Source organism: Strix uralensis, chromosome 22, assembly GCF_047716275.1.
Source record: "Strix uralensis isolate ZFMK-TIS-50842 chromosome 22, bStrUra1, whole genome shotgun sequence".
In the NCBI taxonomy this organism is placed as follows: Eukaryota; Metazoa; Chordata; class Aves; order Strigiformes; family Strigidae; genus Strix; species Strix uralensis.
Genome location: NC_133993.1, coordinates 6268497 through 6284753, shown reverse-complemented (window position 1 = coordinate 6284753; position 16257 = coordinate 6268497). Strand labels below are relative to the sequence as shown.

General features: G+C 57.4%; 1 protein-coding gene across 1 annotated transcript; it reads right to left on the bottom strand.

Annotated features, from left to right (window-relative positions):
- Positions 1 to 7135: 7135 nt before the first annotated feature.
- Positions 7136 to 10664, bottom strand: LOC141953340 (myosin light chain kinase, smooth muscle-like). Its single transcript, XM_074891838.1, has 10 exons — positions 10639 to 10664; positions 10405 to 10504; positions 9935 to 10025; positions 9615 to 9818; positions 9162 to 9379; positions 8620 to 8743; positions 8389 to 8541; positions 8093 to 8213; positions 7926 to 8016; positions 7136 to 7537 (listed from the first exon to the last, which is right to left on the bottom strand). The coding sequence occupies exons 2-10, from the start codon at positions 10418 to 10420 to the stop codon at positions 7281 to 7283; spliced, it is 1275 nt and encodes a 424-aa protein (XP_074747939.1). The 5' UTR covers positions 10421 to 10504; positions 10639 to 10664; the 3' UTR covers positions 7136 to 7280.
- Positions 10665 to 16257: the final 5593 nt, after the last annotated feature.

Sequence of the window (16257 nt, the reverse complement as noted above, 5' to 3'; positions counted from 1 at the left end):
GATTTGGCGAGATTTACTGAGATTTGGTGAGATTTGGCGAGATTTACTGAGATTTGGTGAGATTTACTGAGATTTGGTGAGATTTGATGAGATTTGGCGAGATTTACTGAGATTTGGTGAGATTTGGTGAGATTTACTGAGACTTGGTGAGATTTGATGAGATTTACTGAGATTCGGCGAGATTTACTGAGATTTGGTGAGATTTGGTGAGATTTGGTGAGATTTGGTGAGATTTACTGAGACTTGGTGAGATTTGGCGAGATTTACTGAGATTTGGTGAGATTTACTGAGATTTGGTGAGATTTGATGAGATTTACTGAGATTTGGCGAGATTTGGTGAGATTTGGCGAGATTTACTGAGATTTGGTGAGATTTGGTGAGATTTACTGAGATTTGGTGAGATTTGGTGAGATTTGGCGAGATTTACTGAGATTTGGTGAGATTTGATGAGATTTACTGAGATTTGGTGAGATTTGGTGAGATTTACTGAGATTTGGTGAGATTTGATGAGATTTACTGAGATTTGGTGAGATTTGGTGAGATTTACTGAGATTTGGTGAGATTTACTGAGACTTGGTGAGATTTGGTGAGATTTGGCGAGATTTACTGAGATTTGGTGAGATTTACTGAGATTTGGTGAGATTTACTGAGATTTGGTGAGATTTACTGAGATGGGCTGAAATTTAAGATTTGAGGAGAGATCTGGGTGGAGGACAGACCCAGATGGGACCCCCAGGATCCGCCGTGGTCCAGACCCCCCCGCACAGCCCCAGGGCCAGACACCAACGTTGTCGTGTCCGTCCGGCTCTGGTGGCATCTCCTGCTCAGCAGGACCTGCCGAGGTGTCGGCACCGCAGACACCGGGGGAACACGACAGACCTGTTCTGCCAACCTCTCCCGCCCGCTGCAAACCCCGGATCCCAGCTGGGGGACGCACGACAGGAGCAGGCAGCTGCCACCGGTTCCTGAGCTGCCCTTGGCGTGACGCTGAGTCCTCCCCAACATCTCTGGGGGTTCGGGAGGTCGGGGAGGAGCCGCGGGCAGCTCAGCAGCACCGAAATTGGGGTCACCCACATTTGGGTTTGTTCTGATTTTCCAAAGCTCAATTTTGCCGTTGAAATCTCTTTGTTTCATTAAATATTTCAGCATCTCATTAAATATTTTGCATGTAATTCCCTGATCCTGGTTTTTAAGGGAAGGCATCGCGACCCTCTGCAGGGACAGGAAAGCCACCCCGCCGCAGTCCCAGAGGTGTGCCCAGGAGGGCAGATGTCACCAGGACCGTGTGTGAGGACCAGGGCTTTCACCCAGAGCTGTCCCACACTGGGGATGGGCTCTGCTATGGGGCAGGGGGTCTGCGGGGACCCCAAGGTCTGGGTTCCCCCATGAGCATCCTGCCTGCATGCTGGGGTGAAACCTGAGTGCTGTCTGAGAGCCCACGTTCATGCTGGCAACACCTTCCTGACCGCAGCTGGAAAGGGCGCAAGGACCTTTCCTGACAGGAAGCACCAGGGTCGGGATCCCAGCTGGGGATGCAGGGTACGAGTGGGGACCCCCCACGCAGGACACGAGGCGTGGACCAAGCCCAGTGGGAGATGGGTGCTGGGACAGGTCCCAGGCTGCCTGCTGGGCCAGGCAGGGCCAGGCTTTGATCTCAAAGGTCCCACCAGGTCCCTCCTGACTTGGGGTGGGAGGGCCCATGTCAAGGGCAAGTGCAATCAGAGCAGCAGGCAGGGCTGGGCAGGATGGGGTTGGTGTGAGGGACAGTTCATGCCCCAGGAGAAGCAGGGACGAGGCCAACAGTACCATCTCCTGGCCATGAGGAGGGCTGCGATGGTGGGATGAAGGCCATGAAACAGGGACTGGCACTGGGAAGCACGGGGCTTGTGACTTCCTTTGCACTGGGAGGTGTTTCATGAGGGATTTGGGGTTGTGCTGATCCCCGTGGGTGTGGGACTGAGCTGCAAAGAGGGAGCCCAGTCCCGGTTTTTGGGCTGCTGGAGGTCCTCAGTGCAGGTTGGACATGGTGGCCCTTGCACCGGCGATACCAGGAGGACGATGTGGGGGAGCATCCTGCTCACCCCTCATCTCAACCCCAGAGACCGAGATGCCTCCAGACACCGCAGACCCGCCGCAGGGCCTGCGGTCCCTTGGTCGGGGGACTTCATGGCTCTTACCTGCTCTCTTGAGCCAACCCTCCACGACCAAGAAATATCTTGGATGGAAGAAAAAATTGAATTGCTGTCAACTCAGCTGATTTCAGGGTGCAGTCACTGAACTCTTGCAGCTTACCACGGCTGCGATGGATGAATTCATCCTGAAACATTTCACTGTGTGTACACTGTCACAGTTCAGTACAGTACAACCTTTATTTTCTGCAGTGACTTTAAAATGTGATTTTTTAATTTTTTTTTTCCCCTGAAGTAAAATGTACGCTTAATCCTGTAGAGAATTGAGACTCTGAAATGAATTGTAAGAAAGGTGCAGTATCTCAGTGTGGTGGAGCATTGGAAGTGTGTCACTTTATTCTGTTTCAGCAGCTCTTCAGAGTTTGAGATCCCTCAGGCTTTGTTGAGAGAAGACCCCCGTGTTTTGCTGAGGTACGGTTCTTTCTGGTCACCTGTCTACTAGCGTCCAGAGATCATGAAATGGGGGAGGGTGGTATTTCCATCTTGATCTTAGTGTGAGCACACAAGTATACATTAATCCAAGCGGTGAGATGGGTCCCGTTGCTCTTCTGTGACATTGGATGAGAAGGTCCTGGGTGCCACAGGAGGTGATTCATCTCCAGCTGGGTACTTCAGTCGCTCGTGTGACAGTTAGAACAATAGAAGAGGGGGGATTTCTAGGGGTTCCATGGTCATATAATTTACAGCTCTGTAATCTCCTAGTCCCAGGATGCTTGTAACCTAAGAATACAAAACTCTGAATGTTCTAAGAATGCAGAATAACATCTTGCTTACCTGAACGTTGGTCTTTGCCAAGTTCTTGGTATCTCAGAGCATCAGGCCTGAAGTAGCTGTGGGATTCAAGAGTTCTCACATACTTCCACATGTTTGGGGTTTTTTTTCTTTTTTCATCCTTCGTAGTTCTAGTTCATTTTGTGGAGGGGGGAGGTGATTTTTGTCAGATTCTTGTCTTTCCCTACAATATGCTCTCTGCTTACCCAGGGAGGTGGTTGAGGCACCATCCCTGGAGGTATTTAAAAGACGTGTAGACGTGGTGCTTAGGGACATGGTTTAGTGGTAGACTTGGCATTGTTACGTTTGTGGTTGGACTCGATGATCTTAAAGGTCTTTCCCAACCTAAATGATTCTATGGCACATCCTGGGCGCTGCACCTTGGGGTGATGGTTGTTGAGCTCCAGTGACCACAAAGAGCCTCTTTGACCCCCCAGAACCTGGCTGGGACCTGGCTCTACCCTTCGGGAAGTGAGGACACCCCACTTGGCCAAGAGACAAGTGCGTCACCACCCAGGTATTACCGATGTGCCTCCACCACCTACAGCTTCTCTCTCCTCTAACTGCCTTTGCGTCTCTTGCTACCAAGTCCTCGTACTCTTGTGTCTTCTCTCCTGTCACCACTTCTCTGGTGTTTGACTTGTGACACACGAAGGCTTTTATCTGACAACTCAAATTGCGTGGTGGCTGTTCGCTCCCTGCTATAACAGTCCTTAAAAAAAGCATCCGAGAAATGACATGTTCAAATAATCATCTTCAATATGTACCCAGGACTAATTTTTTTTTACATTAAGGTTGACTTCAGACTTAGGTTTTATTAATTAATTTCAATTCCCAAGCAGGAAATCATACTTTTATGGTTTTTTCCCCCCTGAATTTGCAGGTCCGCAAAAAAAATCCTATTTCTTGGTGTTAGAGCTACCTGGGCAATATTTCACAGAATCATCTAGGTTGGAAAGGACCTTGAAGATCATCTAGTCCAACCATTAACCTAGCACTGCCAGTTCCCATCTACACCATATCTCTCAGCGCTATGTCAACCCTCATCCAAATAAGCATTCCTAGACCTAGATTGTGCAGTCCTGAATAAACCCAGGATCATCATGATAATTTGACACTGAAGGAATAACTTCCAGGAGCTCGAGGGTATTTGGACAGCTGACGCCACCTCAGGTACCTCCAAGGAGCTGGGCCTAGGGTACCTGATACAGGGAGGGAACCGTCTCTCAAGGTTCCCCAAGGGCGTCGCTCTTCCGTTCTGCCTTGATGGAGGATTTCTGGTGATATAAGGACCTGCTCTGAAGTTGTGTGGCTGAAGTGAAGGTCAACCTAAGAGTCCTTCTTGATGGAAGGATCAAGATCTTAATTCCTTTGCCTCTGAGATGCTGAGATGGGATTTCTGTTTTCAGTGCTGCTGAATTTCTCCGCGGCTATAATGAGTTCCAGGTATAATTCCACTCTTCATTTATCCACTGCTTTCTCAAGTGCACATTTTAATGTGTTAAGCCATGGGAAGCAGTGGAAGGCGAAGAAACATGTGCCTTCTATCAGTAAATCAGCTTCTTCTGTAGGTAAAACCATTTTTCAAGTATAAAATACAGGATTATAGAGAGAAAGTTCATGTCCGGAGCCCTGGGACATGGCTTTTCAGGGCTGAGAGAAGTTTAGAAAACATATGAAGATAAACATAGTTCCCAAGCAGAAATATTTTGGTAATGTCACATGGTAAATAGCTCATCAAGGGACTGATTATACGTAACTTGGTGTTTGCTTATTATCTCCTGCTTGAAGGCATTCGGCTGGGTTCCCAAGGGACACGTGTGAGTTCAGAGGCCGTGTAACGAGGAAAACACAGAATAGATAACGGGTAAAAATTGGGATATGATGTGTGCGAGCAGTGGAGGAGAAAGGGGTCCTCAGTCTCCCCCTGTTCCTCTGGGAAGGGAAAACAAATGCTGGGGATAAAGTATGGAATATTTTTGTTTGTTTATTTGTTTCTAAGGAGCTTCTACTCCAACTCAGAGCAGTGAATCTACTTTTCCCACTGAAAACATGGGAGGAACAGAAAGCAGGTTCTCTTTGTCAGGAGATGTCTCACCCGACCAGTAAAAAGCCATGGTTGAACCCTGTGAGGAATGACCTACAGCATGCCAAGCAATGAAAACATCAAGGTGGCCTCACCATTGTTGGGGGTCCCCAAAAGGGCTCCCTGTGCTCCGGCTGGAGGTCCGTGCACCAGCTTCCAAATTAAGTTCCTTCTTAAGTTGCATCTACTGTTTCCAACAAGGGAAGAGGCCACCCAGTCCTCGGGCAGAGCACGTTGCAGCTCTGCCACACCACAGCAGTCTCCTGCTTCCCATGGTCAGATGCACCCAGAAGCAGCTATCAGCCATGGATGTTATGAACAGAAACAGGCTTTTGCCACAAAAATTCAGTCAGACCTGGGTGCTGATAAAGCCTTGTCAACTGGGGAGTCGATGCCACAATAAGAGGACAGGAAGGTGACAGCATCCCCTCCCCTGTTAGCCCAAGAGAAGAGCAGATAAGAGCCATGAAGTCCCCCAACCAAGGGACCACAGGCACTCCAGCTGGCCTACCATCTCCAGAGGCAGCAGGATGCCAAGTCCTGGTATAGAAACCTCCTGCCGCGGTGGCCATCAGCTTCCTAGAGGGTTCAGCAAACCATCCAGAAGTGGGTTGGCCATCCCTGGCCCAGCAGCAGCTCTGATGGCCGATGTTCCTTTCACCTGCGTCCGGGAAGTGCTCAGACACCTGTCCCAGCCGTGGTTGTGAGAGTGGGTGGACTCTGTTCTGTTTAATAAAAATAACACTTTCCTCCTACTCCCTGGTGGCCTCGCCCAGCAGGGGTGGAAGAAGAGGAGGAAGGGCTGAAGCTGTGTGTTATCGGGCACAGCTGCACCCTGGCAGTGGGCAGAGGGCTGGACCGCTCCGACCAGGGCACCTTTGCAAGTCCTCCGGCCCTGGCATGTGCTGGAGGAGAACAGTCCCCAGCCCAGCTTCAACAGGAGGTGGGTTTTCACAGAATCGCAGGATGGTTGAGGGTTGAAAGGAACCTCTGGAGGTCATCCAGTCCATCTCCCTGCTTCAGGAGGCTGCCCAGGAACACTCCTAGATGGTTTTTTTTTTTTTTAAATCTCCAAGGATGGAGATCACACAGCCTCTCTGAGCAGCCTGTGCCAGTGCTCCATCACCAGTAAAAAAGGGTTTCTTGAGGTTCAGATGGAACCTCCTGTATTTCAGTTGGTGCCCATGGCCTCTGGTCCTGCTACTGGGCACCCCTGAGAAGGGCCTGGCTCCATGCTCTCTACAACCCCCTTTCAGGTGTTTATGTCTATTGATGAGATGCCCCCGAGCCCTCTCTCGAGTCCCAGCTCCCTCAGCCTTTCCTCATAGCTGAGGTGTTCCAGTCCCTTCATCATCCTTCACTGGACTCTCTCCAGTGTGTCCATGCCTCTCTTGTTCTGGGGTCCCCAGAACATGACACAGGCCTCCAGGTGTGGCCTCACCAGGGCTGAATAAAGGAAAGAATCACCTCCCTCCACCTCCTGGCAATACATTGTCTAACGCAGCCCAGGACACAGTTCACCTTTGCAGCAAGGGCACATTGCTGGTTCGTGGTCAACCTGGTGCCCACCAGGACCCGCGGGCCAAGCTGCTTCCCATCTGGGTGTCCCCCAGCACATACTGGTGCCTGGGGGTGTTCTTCCCCAGGGGCAGGGCTGTGCACTTGAAGGAGATGAGCTCCCAAAGACTGATTTCTGCCCAAGCTGCCTCCTTAAGAGGAGGTTGGAGGTAACACAGCAGTTTCTGGGCTCCTTCCAGCTCTGCTTGTACCAGAGTTGGCCCAGAAATGGGGAGACCAGAGTCCCCAGAGCTCAACCTGACTCCTCCTGCCTGCAGGCTCAGGACATGATGCCAACCTCCCTTTATGATGAGGGAAGACTCTACCCAACAAGGGACACCAAGGGCTGCTGGTAGAGCCATCCCCACTCATCCCCTGACCCCAGGGCCAGCATCTCTCCTGGAGAAGACGTGAGTGATGGGCTGGGTGCGGGGAGAGCCTGGTCCCAGCTCCCAAAGGGTAGGAGAAGCTTGGGCAGCCTTTTCCCACCCCTCCCAGTGATTTTTAGGGGAAAAAGGAGCAGCACAGGGAATGCAGAGATCCTCAGTGCTTTATTGATAACAGCTCAAGCCCGGGAGGCCACGCAGACAGGAGCAGGCATGCTGTCCCCACACCAGCACAGGGACACTGTGGGACCCCAGAGCTCACCTGTGGGAGACGAGCCCTGGGGTCTGGGTCTACCCCAGGCTGGCCAGGTCACCGTGTGAGCCGCCGCAGGAGGCTTCGGCCCCATCAGCTGCGCCTCTCCCACCAGCTGTTCTAGGTGGTCGGGGCTGGGGTAGCACAGCCACGCTGACCCTGGTCTCTGCCTTCCCTGAGGCCACAGTGCTCCCACCTTCCTCCTCCTCTCGGTCTGTCAGCAGCTCCGAGAAGCTGGGACCTTGTCGGGGAAGAGACCCAGAGGCTTGGTCCTCCTCCAGGCTGCAGCCCAGGCCTGCGGGCAGATGGACAGAGAGAACAGTGAGGAGCTGGCCGAGTTCAGCCTCCGTCCTCTGCTGGAGGCACACGTGGGGCACCCATGGGCCAGGTCCTGTGGGGATCAGCTCTGGATCACACACAGATCCCAGCCCTGCAGAGCGGGATGTGCCCATTCCAGGGCTGCATCGGAGAGGGGCCCCTTGGGGATGAGGATGGAGACAACCTGGGGGCACTGAAGCTGGCCCCGGAGCGGAAATACCACAGTGGGGACGTGCCCGGGTGTTTAGTGGCACCAGGGCAGGTTGGCGCAAAGGGGGGAAAAGCTCTCTGGAAGTTGGGGAATGGCAAAACAGAGACAATGAATTGACAGGGTGCATTGGGGATGATGCTTCAGGGGCCATCACCTTCCTCATCCTGAGCCTCTGCCACTTTCCTCTCCGAGCTCTGGGACAGCAGGGTCAGCCTGTTGAGGGCCAGCAGAGCTTTGCCTGTTTTCTGGAAAGAAGAGAAGGAGCACTGAGTCCCACCAGAGCCATGCCCATCCCCACGTCCTCATCATCTCCCCTGGTACCTGCCACTTCCGACGCGTCAGGAACTGCTTGATCCTCTCCTTTGACAGTGCCTTCGTGCTGCTGGGCTGGGGCTGCTGCAGCCAGGGGTGCAGCAGAGCCCCCACGCTGGAGAGCCGGCAGCTGGGGCAGATGGGGTGGTCATGGTGGGGCTGCTCCACCATCAGACCCTTGGCTGCTGGCATGGCCTCATGGAGCACTCCCCCATGGGCCACATTCAGTGTTTTCCCCTGCCCATCTCCTTGGCACCCCAAAACCCAGACCAGCTCAGCACCCCATAGCTGCCCCCAGGTCCTACCGGGGGTCCTTCTGCAACAGTTGGCTGATGAAGTCCTTGGCTTGCTGGGAGATCTCTGAGAAGATCTCCTCCTCGAAGTCCCACTGGGCAGCTGTGATGTTGACCAGTGTCTCCATGTCATTGTCCCCCTGGAAGGGGGACTCCCCGCTCAGCCTGGAGAGGTGACACAAAGACATCAGTGACGACTCAGCCCCCTCCAGCCAGACCCACTGTCCCCAGGAGGCCACTCACAGGATGTAGCAGATGACGCCAACGCTCCACATGTCCGTGGAGAAGCCCACAGGCTCAAAGGCGATCACTTCTGGAGCCATGAACTCAGGGGTGCCGTGCAGCACCTTCACGGGGGTGTCTGGAGCTGCAGAGAAGATGGAGACCATGGGGCAGGTGTCCATCTGGGATCTCCCCATGGCAGCCCAGCTGCACCCCAGTGCATGCCAGGTGGATGAGCCCCTGCATTCAGGTGTAACTTCCCCCCTCCAGGACCCATCACAGGTCATGGTGGTCTCCTAGAACACCTCTAGGTGCCAGGCATCCACAGGGGTGGGGGGGTTGCAGGGGTTTCCACCTCAGAGGCAGGGCTGGGGACACGTGGGTTTCCCCAGAGCATCTCACAGTCACCAGGAAGAGCCCTGATCTGATGGAACAGGGCTGCTCATCCCAGAGGCACAGGTGAGAAGATGCCACGCTCCTTGCTGACATGCCCAGCTGGATCATGTCCCTGTGATGGTGACAGTCCCTGCCCTGGTCCCCCAGGACCCCCCATTCTTGCTCACTCAGCTTCCGCGCCAAGCCGAAATCAATGATCTTGAGCCAGTGGCTGCCAGGGCTGACACAGACGATGTTCTCAGGTTTGAGGTCAAGGTGGACAACGGCCTGGCCGTGCATGAACCGCAGCCCCTCCAGGATCTGCTGCACATACTGGGCGCTGCTGGGCTCCGTGTGCTCGAAGTCGTCGTCCACGATGCGCTCAAAGAGCTCCCCACCTGCCACGCTGGGGGAGGACAAGGTGCTGGGGACCCCGCTGGGGTCTACCAGCCCCAAGAGGAAGCCCCACCAGGGAACCCAGACTCAGCACTCTGGGAGCATCTCACACCCGTATCTCTGGGGTCTGCAGGTTCCCCATCCATCCTACGCCCCACGCCAGCAGCCCACAGTACAGGGACCCCTCCCCGCTTTCAGTGCTCTTCCTTGCAGGGTCCAGCACTGTTCCCACTCCCCCCACTCACTACTCCATCACCATCACCAGCTCGGCGGGGCCCTGGAAGGCGGCGAGGCACTGCACAAGGCGTGGGTGATGCAGCAGGTTCATGAGCTCCACCTCGGCCCGAGCCGCCTGCTTCTCTTTAGCCGTCCGTGTCTGGAAATACTTCCCAGCTCGGATTTTGCCAGTAGCTTTTTCCTGCAGCCGGTACACCGTCCCAAATTTTCCCCTGGGACAGAGCAAGGATGAGGGATGGAGGAGCCATCACCACCACCCTGCATCCCACCCAGAGCTGCACAGGGACGGCCGTGGGCCATCACCAAGAAGTGGGGACACCCCGCTTACTCTCCCAGCTTCTCCAGCTGCGTGTACACATCCGAAACCTTCTCCTGGCTGTTGATGACCACATCACAGTATTCAAAGGTCTCCTCGCCTCCTGGGAGGGATGGAGCAGGGTGGTCCATGCACGGATCTTTCATGCTTTGGGGATGAGCTGCCTGCACTTACCCTCCAGTGCTTATTTCTGCACCCCCCTCCCTGCCCCCCCCTCCATCCAGGTCTGAGCATCTTCCCCATACGGTGCAGATGTGACCTGGGGGGACACAGGGACAGGGGCTGCTGCTGCAGGAGCTCCTGGAGCAGCCCAGCACCCTACAAATCAGGGTTTGAGGCAAAAGGTGCTTTTAGGATCAAAACTCCAAGCAAAACAGGATGGGATGGGGACTGGTGCTGACTGGGGGGGGTGTCACACCAACACTGGAGTCCCCACGCAAAGCCTGCGCCTCCCCTGGGACAGACCGAGGTCTCAGCCGTACCTTCTGCCTGGGACATGGTGGTGTCACCAGCTCCTCGCTGGGTGCTGGCGCAGTCAGGACGGGTGCTGGATGCGGCCCTGAGGCTCCCGGCAGCCCTGTGCTGGGGGGGGTGGTGGTGCTGAGGCAGGCGATGCCCGTGTGTCCGCTCCAGCAGCTCCCCAGAGCCCCGCACCGTCTCCCTGCCATGCGAGACCACCAGCATCTCTCCACCTCCACCCGCACTCCCCACCCTACCCAAGGGCTGACGTCTTGATGGACACAAAGAGGCCCAGCAAGGGGCCAAACCCAATTTTAAGGCAAGGTCCCCTCTTAGATGGGGACAACCTCTTTCCACTAGCGCCTTCAGCTCAAAGCCGATGTTTTTCTTGAGCCCTGTCTTGCATCAGCCAGGAAATCCCCAGGAAAAGCCGCATTTCTAGGGCAAAGGACCTATTTCCTTAGGCACATTCCCTCCCCACTCTGTCTACACGAAGGTTGGGAGGACAGGGCAATGACACCCAAGGGTGCTAGGCGGCAGCACCCAAACCCCCACCCAAGAGCCCCAGCACTGACCTGTCACCGTCAGGTCCTGTCAGCAGGTCCCTGATCCTTCCCGATCACTGTGGAGCCTCCAGGGAGCTGGAGGGGGAAGGAAGAGGCAATGTTGGGGGTCAAGGACTGCTGGGACCAGACATATGGGGGTGTCCCAGCGCTACCCCTGGGCACAGCCAGGACCATCCCTCCCGCTCGGTGCTAGGAACAGCCCCAGCTCTCCCCTCCCTTTCCTTCCCAGCAGAGCGTTTCCGGACTTGGGGGATAAACAACCACCAGCACCATCACTGAGCCCTCCCCAAACCATGCCCAGCACCACGGTCCCACCCCCCCCAAAGCCCCATTTAGCACCATGCAGGGTCCCAGGGCTGCAGCACAGGGGCCTTGTCCAGGGGGGTGGTCTGCAGAGACCTGACACACCTCATGACATAACAGAGAGCTCAGCCCAGCTTATCTCCAGACCTTGGAGCCTTTCAGGAGCTAAATGCACCGGCAGCCCAGCCCTGGCATATCTCGGCCTCTGTCCCCACCCATGGGTGGGTTCCTGCGGAGGGGCTGAGCACCCACACCTGCTCCCCTATTTCCAGCTCCACCTGCAGCCAATATCCCACCGGAGCCATCGCTCTCCCTGAAACCCATCCTGGGCTTTGGACTTCCTCAGGTGAGCTTGGCTCCAGGTTTAGGGAAGCCAGGTTGAACGGGAACAGGGGATTGAAAAACTCTTCTGGGCTGGCGGTTTGAAGGAAAAATGGGGTTTTCCAGCCTTTCTCCCCCAAAAGCAGGACTGGCTGCTCTGGCACCCGGTGTGCTGCCGTGCCTCAGTTTCCCCTTCTTTAAAATGGGAATAATGCTGTGATTTTTTTTCCCAGAGCTGACTCCAGACCCAGGGATGGGGCAGCAGCACCCATGAGGGGACCTGTCCTCCCCGGGGCCCCCATGTCACAGCAAGCCCTGAGCAGAGGGGGTGTCACCCTGGTGTTACCTGCTGTCCGGAGCCAGGTCTTGGGGGTGATTTGGGGCTCTGTCAGCACCGGCAGACCTGTCACCGCCGCCGCTCCCACGCTCAGCACAAAGTCCATGGCCACCGGCAGGGTGTCGGGGATGAGCGTCCTCAGTGCCGGGGCGGTGACAGAGCCACCGCAGCCACACTGCTCACCTGTCACCGTGACCTTGCCGCCGGCGGGGCAGAGCCACAGGATGGGGGTGCTGTGGCGTGGCGGGGGGGGGTCCCCACCAGCACCTTGTGCCCTGCTGTCAGCGCACTCGGCTCGACCCCGCTGGGATATCGACTGCCGTGGGGGACAGGGGTGGGACACGGCGGTGGCCTGGCTGGGGACAGGCGGGGGGTGATGATGGAGTATAGCTGGTCGCATCCTGCCTGCCCCTGCCTGCCTGGCGAGGGGCGATGGGGACCCGGCCGGGATGATGTCTGGCACCGCCGGCCACAGCTCCTGACCCCGCCTGGCTCCGGGCCCCTCTCCGGGCCAGGATGAGGCCGTGCGGGTGGTGCTGGGCTGCTCCCAGCACAGGCAGAGGCAGGATTCGGCCCAGGCGTGCGAGGGATCCCGGCAGCCACTTGATGTCAGTGTTGGCCTGATGCTCGTCCTGGTGAGGAGCCGTAAAAATGAGCAGAAAAAGACCAGGAAGGGGAAAAGAGATTTGGGGTGTGGGGGATCTGTGGAGGGGTGGCAGCACCTGCCGGGATCCAGTGCTTGGCTGGAGGGTGAATCCCTCAGGAGCCGCTTCCCACCCCACTCCTCCGGGTGGAGAGTCGCATCCACGGGACAACCCCCCCGACACCAGCCCGGGGTCCCTGGGGATGCCATGGGGCACCCAGGTGACCCCGCACTGTGACAGGCCACCGCCCTGGGCACCATCCGGACTCGACTTTTTGCCACGAACAGACACAAATACCTTTTTTTTCCCGGCATCCGATGAGGATGACAAGTGGCTGGGGGCCAAGCACAGGCCTGGGACAGCACCGCTGTTCCCAGCTCCATCCCCCCATCACACAGCACCGGTATTACCCTGCTCCCGGCCTTTAATTCCCACGGGAGCGGAGCCTGGCTCAGCCTCTCCCAAGCCCATGTAAGAACAACATTTAATTTTCAAGCTCTAAACCAAATTTCCCCTCAATCTCATCTGCTGGAGCATCCCCAAGAGTTTAAGATCAACAATGGGAAAACCTGGAAGGATTTTGAGGAGCGAAAGGGGCCAGCCCAGGGATGGACAAGCGGATCCGCCCATCCTTTGGGATTTTCCAAACCTCGTTGCCGGCAGCGCTTCGTTTAACGCCACCAACCCCTGGCCCTTTCTCATACCTTTGCTTTCAGGTTTGGGAAGGTGGCCCGTCCAAAATGTCCAGTGGTGCATCGCCCACCATGGACGTTCTCTTCTTGTGCCTTATAAAATTAATTAATTGATTTAATTCATTAATTGTTAGCACTCTCATCCAGGCATCCATGGGTTCCCACTTGGGTCATCAAGTTGTCCCCATGTGCCTAGAGGAGCCCCCAGCAAAGCCAGGATGGCTCTCCCCCATCCTGAACCCATCTTGCCCATGGGGTGCCCCATTGCCCCCCCAGTTCACTCTGACCCCCCCGTGCAGCCCCCCCAGCCTTTGGACTGAGTCAGGCCCCCTTTATGCCGGGTGCTGGGCAGATTCAGCTGCCTCTGCTTTTTTGTAGGCCCTACAATAAACAGTGTTGTTGCAGGGTTCTGCTGGGTGACAGCGTGGCTTGGGGGGATGGGGGGGACAGGGTCACCTCACTGGGTCTTGGATCTGGGCATCCGTCTGTCCATGATCCCATCGTGCCCCCACAGTGGGGACACAGTCCCAGCTCCCCATCACCCTGGGGGGGACACGGTCCCCGCTCCCCATCATCTGGGGACACAGCACTCAGTGTGGGCACCAGGGCCGGGCGTGTGGGGACACGTGTGACGTGGCAATGTGGAGGACACAGAGGACACAGGGGCCATGGGGGCACATGGAGGACATCAGAGAACAAGGGACAAGGGGACACATGGAGGACAGGGGGGACGCCGTGGCGAAGGGGACAGAGCCAGGTACTCAGAGGATGTGGCGGGGACCAGGGGAAGATGGAAGGGACAGAGGAGAGGTAGGGGACAGTGGGGATGGGGGGGACGTGGGAGCCATGGGGGCACACAGGGGCCATGGGGGGTGGGTGGAGGGTCAGAGGAGACATGGGGGACATGGGAGGAACGTGGGGGACATGGAGGACATGGGGGGACACAGAGACATGGGGACACCAGGGATGGGGGCACATGGAAGCCACAGGGGACCTGGGAAGGTCCGGGGCCACCTGGGGGACACAGGGACAGAGGGACATGGGGGGGCACTCAGGGGTCCTGGGGACACATGGGGGGACACAGGAGACCTGGTGGGAACCCAGGAACAGGTGGGGACACGCGTGGGCCCCGGGGGGCGGGGCCAGGGACCGGGTGTGGGGGTTGTGGGCGGGGTTAAGGGTGGGCGGGGCCAAGAGTGGGCGTGGCTAATGGTGGGGGCGGGTCGCTCTCCGGCGGGGACGGGGCCAGGCCGTTGAGCACCGCGGTGGGCGGGGCCAGACCGTCAGTGGGCGGGGCCAGGCCGTGGCACACGTCGCCGGCTCTGGCGCCCCGCTGCGCTCGGGGTGGGGGGAGCAGCCTCGTACTGGGAGCACTGGGAGATGGGTGCGGGATACTGGGAGCGCTGGGAGATGGATGCAAGGTGCTGGGAGCGCTGGGAGATGGGTGCAGGGTGTTGGGAGCGCTGGGAGATGGGTGCAGGGTGGTGGGAGCGCTGGGAGATGGGTGCAGGGTGGTGGGAGAGCTGGGGGACGGGTGCAGGGTGTTGGGAGAGCTGAGAGATGGGTGCGGGGTGTTGGGAGTGCTAGGAGATGGGTGCAAGTTGCTGGGAGCACTGGGAGATGGGTGCGAGGTGCTGGGAGCGCTGGGAGATGGGTGCGAGGTGCTGGGAGCGCTGGGAGATGGGTGCAGGGTGTTGGGAGCACTGGGAGATGGGTGCAGGGTGTTGGGAGCGCTGGGAGATGGGTGCAGGGTGTTGGGAGCACTGGGAGATGGGTGCAGGGTGGTGGGAGAGCTGGGGGACGGGTGCAGGGTGTTGGGAGAGCTGAGAGATGGGTGCGGGGTGTTGGGAGTGCTAGGAGATGGGTGCAAGTTGCTGGGAGCACTGGGAGATGGGTGCGAGGTGCTGGGAGCACTGGGAGATGGGTGCGAGGTGCTGGGAGCGCTGGGGGACGGGTGTGAGGTGCTGGGAGCGCTGGGATGCTGCGCAATGGGCACTGGATGCTGGGAGATGTGGAGCTGGGATGTGGATGCTGGGTGCTGGGGTGCTGGGTGTGGGGCACTGGGTGCTGGGGAGCTGGAGAGCTGGGTGTTGGGAGCTGGGTGCTGAGTGCTGGGCATTGGGTGGTCAGGCTGAGGGAAGTGGGGGTGAAGGCCGTGCCGGTGCTGGGAGATGTTTCACATCAGCTTTGGACTGAAGAGAGAAACAGAGCGAAACAAACGGCGCAAAGCAGCAGCGGGGTCACAGGCCGGGCTTTCGGGTGCCCTGGGGACAGCGCTGGGGGATGGGAGGGCACCCAGGGGCTCCCAACAGCAGCGTGCAGGCAGGACCCGCAGCCTGTCCCCGGGGAAGGGCTGCGAGTCGGTGCTGCCCACGGCTCCCGTCTGCCCGTGCCGGTGCCGGGAGGGGCACACCGGGAGGTTGCCAGGGCTGTTTGCAGACCCCTCCGTCGCCAGTGCCGGGCTCCCTTCGCTCCACCCCTGCCCCGGCCGCTAAAGGCTTTGCTCAAGCTCAGGCCAGTCCCAACAAGCAGCTCCCAGCCCCATCCAGCCCAGCAGCCACCCTGCCTCACCCGCGGCATCCCGGGGCTACGGCGTGATAACCCCTTCTCCGACGGCAAATGCAGACCCAAAACTGCTCTGGAAGGAGACACCCCCCCAAGTCACTGGTTTAAATTCAGCCCACAGCACTTCTCCCCCCTGCAAAGCCCACCTGGAGGCTAGGGGCAAACCCAGCCGGGTCTGCTGTCCCGCAGGAGGCCAGTTCTGCAAGAAAAAGGTTGTACAAACAACATCTGATGTCCCCAAAATATTCCTGAGTGGTGCGGAAAGGGTCACAGCACCCAGGCTTTTGGGTGCCACAACAGGCAGGAGGACTCACGGGTGTCAGACAGAGCGATGGCTGCACCCAGACCTGGCTGGTCGTGCTCAGCCGGACACCCCAGGGTGTGGAGGCAGGTAAAACGTGGATGGAAAACACCCAAATACGTAGGAAAAAAAAAATCAATCCCGAGC